The 10,815-nt window shown below is 34.5% G+C and overlaps 1 protein-coding gene across 2 annotated transcripts; it reads left to right on the top strand.

The window, feature by feature from the left end:
- Nucleotides 1-8,183: 8,183 nt before the first annotated feature.
- Nucleotides 8,184-9,979, top strand: LOC130986022 (uncharacterized). Of its 2 annotated transcripts, none has more exons than XM_057909289.1 (2): nucleotides 8,184-8,883; nucleotides 9,381-9,979. In XM_057909289.1, exons 1-2 carry the CDS (start codon nucleotides 8,704-8,706, stop codon nucleotides 9,882-9,884), a joined length of 684 nt encoding a protein of 227 aa, XP_057765272.1. In that variant the 5' UTR covers nucleotides 8,184-8,703; the 3' UTR covers nucleotides 9,885-9,979. The 2 variants fall into 2 exon arrangements, with proteins under 2 accessions (XP_057765272.1, XP_057765271.1); XM_057909288.1 differs by having other exon boundaries at nucleotides 8,257-8,883; nucleotides 9,363-9,979.
- The last annotated feature ends 836 nt before the right edge of the window (nucleotides 9,980-10,815 follow it).

Genomic DNA, 10,815 nt, shown 5'->3' on the forward strand with positions numbered 1-10,815 from the left:
TGGAGATTGTGCGAATATAGTGAAAATCGTGCTTTTTTAGATCGATCTAATCTATAAGGATAAAATGTCTTTTTAAGACTGTCGTGCTTTATGTAGGAGGACAATTTCGCCAATTCAGTTATGTGTATTTTGTGGACAATGACGGCGTCTTACATCATATATTCAGAAATATCTTTTAATGAGATTTAGCCAAATGAGAGCAACAAGTTCAGCCAATGGAGATGGCTCAGGTTTGGGAGGCTCCGACGCCGCATAAAGCCAAGGTGATTGCTTGGAGATGTTTGAGAAATAGATTGGCAACGTGCGATAATTTGCTAAGAAGAAATATACAGATCGGCATTGAGGAGAGATGGTGCAACGCTTGTGTATCGTGCGAGGAGACGGTGGAACACCTGTTTTTACATTACCCGAAAGCAGAGGCGGTATGGGATCAGATACAACGATGGCTCGACATCAAAACGGCAAAACCTAGAGGTATTATACTACAACACTTCATCTCCTTCATTTCCGAGGGAAAATGGAAGAAATGCAGGAGATTGCTCAAAGCGCTGTGGGTGGGAACAATTTGGCTGTTATGGAAAAGCAGAAATGAAAGTCGATTTCAGGGCAAGGTATGAGATATTAATAGACTAGCATTGCAAATTAAGGGTAGGCTATGGAGTTGGAATGAGGTTTTCAAAGTTGTGGAGTGGGGAGTGCCATTCACCTCATGGTGTTCTAAGGGATTCAAACTCTTCATGTTGTTTTAAATTGGCATCTCTGGTGCCATGTTTTTGCTTACATTAATGAAAGTTCGCTTTTTACTGATAAAAAAAAAAGTTTAAAAAGTTCACTGAGAGCCAATAGGAGATGGCCACATGTTCATGTTGATAATGATATGATTTCTTTATTGTTTTATGGAATGAGACCTTCCAAACTGATTTTGTATATCAAAGCATTGACATCTCCCGGAGAAAGCATGACAGTTCTGATCATTGATGCTCATTTTCCCTTCAACGCTCTCAATATTTTTCTTTTATTGTGATTACCTTTTTGTCATTCAATCAAATTATATATTTTTTTATCACAAGTATTTCATTTTTCTCTTTCGATCAGATATGATCGTCATGTTTCGAATCTGCTGATGGAACTGAATATTGAAACCAGTTCGATTTGCTCATAGATTGTTTTCTGGACTATCTATTAATTCACCATGCAACATGCAATTCATATGCATGCTCATTCTAAATAATTAAATTCACAACACATAGGAGTTTGTAGACAAACCTGAGGTCTTGGCAATATCTGAAGAATTCGCATGAATTCTTCAATTAATTCTGAACGCCAAGTTGCTTCAACGACACTTTTGACCCATCAAACGGTATTCTTTCGAGTTCTTTCCATAATTGCGACTTGTTCTTTTTCGATAGAGCTTTCTGCTGCCACCTATTTCGCCTCAATCGGAGTTATATAGAGAAAGTCAGGGTTGTTCTGCAGAGACTGCCATAAGTTTATTTCGTGCGAGAAACTGACTCTAATTCTAACCTTTTCGAATGTATCCTACTCAATCTCCAACGTCGGATAGACGATGGACTTCGAAGATTCCCATAAAAAATAATCACACTCAGAAATGCCGCTCAAAGTTCTCCAAAACCCTACTTTTGTGTTATTAAATTAACGTATGTTCTGTTATGAGAGCTGGGATTTGTATTTATAATTATTAATGCAGAGTTTAGACTAGGCTTATGAGCTGGGCTATTTTTTTTCCTATTGGGCTCATCATTTAACCATGGATCAAATACAAGTAATAAAGGTGGGCATCAAATGAATTAATTCTTATAATCAGCCTAGATCATAATTAAATCATAAATATTAATTCATTCCACTAGAGAATTAATATTGACTTACCCTTTTATATTTATCGGTGATGATTCGAGACTTGTATTAGACTTGTCGAATTCTCGTATTTAAGATATCCGACATCAAGTATTAATTCAAGCTTCTGACAACTTATATTAATTAATTTCTTATTAATCCTTAAGTAGTACCTTTCAACTTTATTATCACACATTCACACCTGAACTTAATCAATCCGTATGGTTTAGTGCAATAAACAGTTTGAGCTCCTTAAGAGGATGTTATCATCATATACCGACACGGTTACCTAATACAGATTATCAAATGTCATATATGAGTTGATATAACCCAAGATACATTGCAATAACCCTTTTTATTTTGCAGGTTTCAGTGTTTCTGATATTTAGGGGGAGTTCTTAATTTCCTCTTGTTTGTGTCAAGAAGAGTGTTGAGTAAACATTTTTTCTGGTAATTGTGGGTTTTTACCTCTTGTTTAATTTGGGGGGGGGGGGGGGAGGGGAGGTGTTTCTTAATATCTCCTTGATTTGGTACATGTAACATAAAATTATTCTCTATATATAGTTTTTCTTTGTGTTTATTTTTGTTGCAGGAAGAAAAAAATTAAAGGGGAGACAATATTGACTCCAACAATGTTGGGTTGAATATTGATAACATTTTGTTATCATAATTTCTAGGTTCCAGCCAATATTCAGAGAGTCTTCATTCAAGTTGAACTTTGAGTACTCTCCATAAGTAATTGTAAATAATATTTCCCTTCCTTTTATGTTTTATTATTGTTTAGTTGTAGAATAACTTGTTCTATGCAGTTAGTCACGTTTTTAATAAGTGGTAAGGTGGTTTAATCATATCTAATATAATGGGACGACAGTCTTATTTTTCAGAAAGCATAATCTCCGATCAACATTCCACGATAAGTTGACTAGTAATTTTCATAGAGGTGTTGCAGTAATTGTACGAGGTGTATGGAAATGGTAAGTGGAGGAAATTGACCACGACACGACACGACACTCTATAAAGCTGCAAGAGATGTCATCATTTTTCTTGTTGCAAATTTGAAACCAGTTCTTCGAGCCTTGCTTTGACAGATGAGTCTTAGTTAGCCAATCTGTAATAAGTATCTTTGTATTGTCTGGATGACAAGGGCAATGATCAAAGATCAAGATCATTGGAGCGTAGCAGGCTGTTTATTTGATCGTTTTACCTTAGGTTAATCGATCGTTAGTTTTTGTGTTGAATCAACATTTTAGGTACAATTAATAGATAAGTATTTTAATCTTAGTCAACCAATTTGTCAAGGTTGATCACCAAAAGATGTTGTACTGTATTGTGTAATGTTGTTAAACATAGTGAATTTGGCCATGAGACACTCACGAAGTATATTTATATAACCTGTAAAAAAGTATCTTATGTGTTATTTAAAGTCTGTTACATGTTAACTTGAATGCTTGTATATTAATATTCTTATTAACATTATTCATATAAATTATATAATGTTACTTGTGATAATATGGCACACCAAATTCTTTCACTTTTCATGAAATTTACTTTAGATATTTGTCCTTTGCTACATGTATCATAAAGTGTCAAAGTTTGTAAGTTTTAAATTAATTATTCAAACTAAAATAATGCATATTTTTGTCAACGGTAATAGTTGTTCTCGTAATCCTATATTTGCAATTTTTCTAACTGTAACATTTCAAATTGAATTTTTGGGCAGACAATATATTTATTTGCAAATAATCATATTTTTAGTGGTCGTTTTGCAGCATAGTATGAGATAATGTGTGATAGTTTTAACTGAGTTATTTATTAATTTTTTTTAAGATAAGTTATTTATTAATTTATTAGACATATAAAAAAGTTGTTAAAGGCTATAATTATTCTTAGAGATAATATAAAATTAAAAAAAGATATAGATAAAAGACAAATGATCATCAATTTACGTGAGATGAACTCTTCAAAAGAAGATGGTTCTCATTCGAGTATATATTCATTGCTTTCATAATAATTGCTCGTGATAAATGATAATATTAATCTGTAAAAAAATTATAGATGCTGAGAGCCAATTCCAAGTTATTGGACACTATTGTGTTTGAAATTATTAATTATAAAATAATACGCGCATTATAGTTTTTTTTCTTGACACATATTACACATTCTTATGATATTATTATTGTACACATGATTTGCTTGATAAAATAAAATGTGGATAGATGTGAACTGTAATATTTTTTTTCTTTTTCATGACTTTGCCCGATCAAAAAAAATATTTTTTTTGCCCGATCAAAAAAAAAAAAAAAATCTTTTTAATTTTGTAAAATTAAATATGTAGTGTGATCAGATGATATGTTCACTTATTGCTCTTCCTATTGAACAAAGTGAAAAGTACAAATTGGGGTCAAAAGAAAATCCATTTTTGGAATTAATGTGGTTTTAAGCAGCGGCTTCCATTACTCTCTGTCAAGCCAAATTTAAATATATTTGACTAATAAAAGCTATACAATTAAAACAATTCAATACTCAATACTAGTAATTATGTCCATGCTCTCCCCTCCCATGACTCCTCATCATTCAAGCACCACCACATAAATAATCCAACCCAATATTCAATGCTAACACTTATTATCTCCGGTCAAACTATATTTTAATTTTTTCACCAATATCACCTAAATTATACCTAAACCCCAAACTATTTTGTATTATCAATTTATTCGCACAACCGCGCCACTAATATTTGACTTCAATGGTACCATTTAATGTTGCATTATCTATTGGATTAATGAAGTTACTACTTTGTCTATGTGATGAGTATAATGGAAATATATTATTCATATGTAGTAGTGTGACAAATCCCCTGAATTAATCGGATCAATGAACATGAATTTTATAATTACTCATTCCCCAAATATAGTTATTTTTTTGTCATTTTGTACGCTCATATAAATTAATCACTTTTTTAGGGACGGATGAAATTAATAAGTAAATCGAAGGCAAGAGAAGTAAAACAAAATAAATTGTGTAATATTGTCAAACAAAATCTTTTAAATTATGACATTAGAATAGAAGATAAGAGAACCTTTTGATGTGGGACGGATGGAGTATTAACTAATAAGTAAATCGAAGGCAATACACTTGAAGTGGGACGGAGGAAGTACAAATTTTAACCCATACTTAGATGGTATTTGAACCTAAAACTTGTTTTAAAATAATTTTTAGTGCTTTAGTTTTACCTCATGAACTAAATTTAATGACAAATAAATTTAATTTATTTCAAAGACTATAACAATCAAACATAGCACGCACGAAAATGCGAATAATTGTAGCCAAATTTAAAAGTAGTAAAAAATACATAAGGACATTCATTTGTATATATTTTGAGGTAATTGCTTAAGTGGATAGTAAAAAAAATGATTGGGTAGTAAATTTGTTATCTAAGGTTACGTTTACTTTGATGGATAAATTTATCAATAAAAAATAAGGGATAACAAAAATTTATAAATTTAAATGTCTTCTTGCTTTTCTTTTCTTTTTTTTTCCAAAAATTTATACATTTGGAGGGATGATATTATCTATCCTTAAAGTGAAAATAAGGAAGGAAAAATGGTAAACTTCTCTTTTGTGCTAAATGTTGGAAAACAAAGGACATATTTAAAGACATAAATTTTTATTATCCTTCATTTTCTAATGATAAATTTATCTATTAAAGTAGTTGTTGAACGGTGGACCCACCCCACCATAGAATCGAGCCACACGTGCGTTGAGTGTCGCAGCCCCTAGCACGCACCACTCGAGTGCGTGCATTGCACATGTCAACTGTACAATTGGGCGAACGATCGATGTAGGTTGATTAATTTGAGGAGGTTTTTTTTTTTTTTTTTTTTTTTTTTGCAAACTGTGTTTTTCTTTTTTCTTTTCTAGTTTTATTTCATTTTCTTTTGTAAGATGTGTTTTCTCTTTTTTCCTCTTTCGTTTGTTTTAATTTCTTTCTTTCGTCCAAAACGTATGACTTTTTCGTTTGTTGACCGTTCAAAATTTTAGTTATGTGTTGTACTAGTTTCCTTTTCAATATTATGAGCCTTTGAATTTAAATTTTTAAATTTTAGCATAATTATATTTTATTATTGAAAATAATAATTTATTGAAGTTTAATATAAATACAAAAATTAAGACACGAGCGCCCTCGCGCGCATACACACACACATATTGTAGTGGGTAAAATTTGTAATAGCCCAATTAGCAAAAGTTAGTGTTAATAGACAAAAATGCCCTATTTCTTATGTTGTATAGGAAAAATGTCATACTTTATAAACTTAAGCATTTTATGCCCAAATTATGTGAAGAACCTATTTTACCCTTTGATGTTGATGAGTTTGCTTGGTTTTTTGTGAAAGTTTTACACATTTGACCGATTTGAAAGCTATCAGTCATAAAAGTCAACGATTTGACAACTATCAGTCAAGAGTACATATAACTGGTGGGTGGCTAGATCATGTGGCCGACCTGGCGGACACATGATTTCACCGGACGGACACATGATTTTATCGGACGGACACATGATCTGGGTGGCTAGATCATATGTACTCTTGACTGATAGCTGTCAAATCATTGACTTTTATGATTAATAGCTGTCAAATTGGTCAAATGTGTAAGACTTTCACAAAAAACCAAGCAAACCCATCAAATCAAAGAGTATTTGAATAATAGGGCATAGAATGCTTATGTTTATAAAAGAGGACATTTTCACATATAACTTAAGGAATAGGGCATTTTAAATTTTCACTCAAAGTTATACATACCAACGGGCTTGCCCAATGACGCGGCTCATACCTTACTTATAGGAAAAAGGCCCAGAGCCAAATCCACACACGGGAGATAGGTGAGTCCGCCGGGTAAAACCCTAAAATGTGGCAGTTACTTGGCGACTAAGTCAGACGAGAGTCGCAGAAGATCGCTTCCTAAGAAATCGGAACCGCTAGGGTTGCAACGGGTGTTCCAGCGAAACCCTAACCCTAGCCGCCTCCCCGCAGGTCCATCACATATATATACTAATCCACAATCACTCGTATCCACTCTGGCACTCGCACACGATCTCCCACTCTCGTTCTCTTCTGTATTCCCTGCTCTTCCGTTTCACCTCCACGCTCACATCACTCTAGGGTTTCGATCGTCCGACTAGCCCCGATAGCCCGGACGTCCGTCGCCCCTTATTCCACATTGCTTGATAGCTCTAACTCCGATCACCGGGACGCCCCGATCCTCCGGAGACCACTCTTATTACTATCTCTTTTCTAGTGTCTATTATTTCCTTACGTTACTTAAGTTTGTTATTTTTATCCATTCACTGACTTGAGCGTTGGAGACCCTTCTATCGACACCCCCACCGGTGCTTATCGAAGGGCTCTAACGTTGCTTATGGTTTCAGGTTGCTAGTGCCCGTCGATCTAAACGTGACTGTCGTCACTTCCGTAATTGTCGAATTCACCCCCAACACACACACACACACACACACATATATATATATATGTATATGTATATTGTGCAAATAGTATTTCCTCCATTCCACTTGACTTGGCATGTATTCTTTGGATCGTCCCATCTGACTTGATCTATTTTCTTTTTGGGTAATAAATTTTTGTTGCAATAAATATGAGCTTACATACTTACACTATAATTTTACTCTTATAAATAAGCGTAACGAAAAGAACTAACTTAAGTGAGGTGTGACGGAGGGAATAGTATTTATTACTGTGGGTCCATGAATTATTAAATGTTGATGTGACACTGATGTGATATTACCATAAGGTACCACCATAGTGGATGCTCTATAAGAGAAGTCTACTCTTTGTCAAGATTAATGAATTTTTTTTTTTCTGATGATTTTCATTTTTATTTTTGTTTTAATTTTTATTGTTTGCGAGATGAATCAAATGCAAAATTGAAAAATATTTAACCCAAAAAATGAAACTGAAAACTATTTTCTATCCAAGTTGTAATAAGTATTCGTTAATATTCAAATTTTCACATTCTGGACAATTATACCCTTTTCCGCTTAACATCAATTGTAACACCCCAACTGAGTAGTATCATAAAACAGGCCATACCAATCACAACAATGAGTCCATTCCGTTTTTCAACTCCAAAATAAAAAATTGTCATAAAAAGTGAAAAATGGAAGTAAAAAAGTGATGTTGGGAAAGTTGAATAAAAAGAAGAGAGGTATATAGAATTGTAAAAATGAAAATTGAAATTGAAGAGAGTGAGAGGCAAACAGGGCGTAAAGGGCTCAACTAAAGTCTGGTATTCAATTAATACAGAAAACAAAAGGTGATTAATGCGGCAATAAAAATCATAAACACAAATGGATACAAAATAGAGAAGAAAAAAGCAGTCATTAGCAGAGCATTAATGGCTTATCTAAGGAAGCCAAAAGGTCTTTGTATTGTGCGTAGCATTAATTCACAGCTGTCCTTTTGTGTTCCTCTTCTCTCTGCATTTATTGCCCCCCAATCTCAACTCAAACCATTTTCTCTTATAATTATTACTCCTTATTGAATCAAAAATACCACTCATACTATTCAAAATGCCATCAAATATAATATTATAGCTTTCCCATATATATCCGTATAAAATCAAGATTTCATTAAATTCTTCATTATGAGCATTTAATTAATTATAGGTGGTGGATTTGGGTTCATCATCTTGTTATATTTATATCGTGACAAACTCCTTTCACCCAAGCCTTTTCATTCTGCTCCGACTCTCTCTTTTTCACCTGCAAACTCTGCTTCTTCTCTATCTGCCAAACGAAAAAAGAGGATAGATATATTGTGTACTTTCCCTGGTGGGATGGCCGCTGATGTCAGTTCCTTGGTCAGATTGATCAACGCCGGCGATGCTGCTGATTCTCCCAAACCCACGCCTCCGATCACCCGCGACTTGCTCGCCGGATGTACAACCCTTGATTCTAAGGAGTTGGACCTCGACTTGCAAGTCCCCTGCGGCTGGGAGAAGCGCCTCGACCTAAAGGTACAACCTCTTTATGCCTAATTCTTCAGCTCGGGGATTGCCAAAATTCACATGCGTTTTATTGATTCATTGTAATCGATTGGTGTAACTTCAATTTTGGTTCAGACTAGATTGATTTTGTTTTCTGTTATCTTGATTTTGCATTTTACAGAGTAATAATCACAATTTTGATCATTCACGAGTAAATTAATAGGGGCATTTAATGAATTTAATTATGGTGAATTTATCCCCTGTTTATTGCACTGTATGCGTGTTTTTGAAGGTGTAATGATGAATTATGTGCCGTTATTTTTCTTGGGATCGTGGAGGCATTTCTGCCATGATTGAAGCTCATCGGTTTAATTGCATATTCATTGCTCCCCTTTACTCTCTCTTGCGTCGCAATTAAAGTTCAATTTGATCGTCCGATTAGATAAACTAGTGTATTTATTGATTTGTTTACGAATGTTGAAAAACAGAAGATGATGATGATGACATAGCTATTAATTGATGTGCAGTCAGGAAAAGTGTATCTGCAGAGATGCAATTCGTCAAACTCTTCATCATCAAGCACAGAGAAGAAGGGTGAAGAAAGCGGAGGCAAGTTTCAAGACCTCAACTTCCCGCCATCATCGAAGCAGACGCTAAACCTGTTGGATGAGGAGGGGCTGGAGTTGAAGCTGGTGTCGGGGTCCCCCTTGTCGTCTCCGTACCAGAGCGTGTGCACTCTGGATAAGGTGAAATCGGCCCTGGAGAGGGCGGAGAAGGAGACGGTGAGGAAGCGCTCCTCCATATCAATGTCCAAGTCATCCTCGTTACCATCAAACTCATCATCTTCGATCAAGGACAGCGATCTCGATCAGGAGGAGAGGTCGTCCTCGTCCTTCGCTGCCGGCTGCCCTACCTGCCTCCTCTACGTCCTCATCTCCACCACCAATCCCAAGTGCCCTCGCTGCAACTCTAATGTGCCAATGCCTCTGCCCGCCAAGAAACCTAGAATTGATCTCAACATATCCATTTGAGAACCATATTTCTAATTTATTGGTTCCCATTTTTTGTAAAGATAGAGAAATAGGTTTAAAGAATTGGTATATAAACGTTTTACAAGGTTTCGTCTTTTCTTCTCTTCTTCCATCTACGTGTATACCTTTAGCTAAGATGATCAAGTTGAATGCATCTGCATTTTGATTTTGATTGTCTTGTCTTCTCCATTTTTCACATATAATTATCCACGGAAATTTGAATCTACACCATGTCTTCAAATCTACAATACTTTGTTATGTTTTGAAGTTCAAACCATGAGTTTAAATCCTAATATAATTATTTAAAAAGAAATTTTTTTGTTTTGGTGTCAAAGGGAGGTATAAATGCGCATTAAAAAGGGAAATTACGGCATCATGTATTTCATTTATACACCTAACAAATAATAAATGAGAATTATTTCTTCCTACCATCTTTGAATACACACACCTACTTTGTCATAAGAGTTCTTGTCAGCAAAAATTTTAATTGGAGTTAATGCCCTTTTGAGTTGAATGTGCTTTGTTGTTGGATTTGGAGATGGATTTTTAAGTTTCCCCAGCTGTGTGAAGAGAAGCAATTCATTTTCTTCTGTCTCATTTAATATACTCTGCCTCCCATTCAGGTTATTCAATTTTGCACAGAATTCATTTTGGTCCTGCTCTATTCATAGTGGGATAATCAGATTAAATAACCTGCCAAATTATTTAATTCTTCACATATTCAAGTTTTAAATTACACTAAAAATTAGTATAGCAAATAGTTTAGGGGAGTTGAAATGATTCTTTATTTTAATCCCCACCAAGATATGATGAAATTGTGTGACATTATGGTGGCGCTGGCATTAATATGCGTGAATCCTTAGGAGTTAATTAAATGGGATTTAATTGTGGTCAAATGAATGAACTCAACGCTCAAAAGAGATATTGAATG

This window comes from Salvia miltiorrhiza, chromosome 5 (assembly GCF_028751815.1).
Source record: "Salvia miltiorrhiza cultivar Shanhuang (shh) chromosome 5, IMPLAD_Smil_shh, whole genome shotgun sequence".
Taxonomy (NCBI): Eukaryota; Viridiplantae; Streptophyta; class Magnoliopsida; order Lamiales; family Lamiaceae; genus Salvia; species Salvia miltiorrhiza.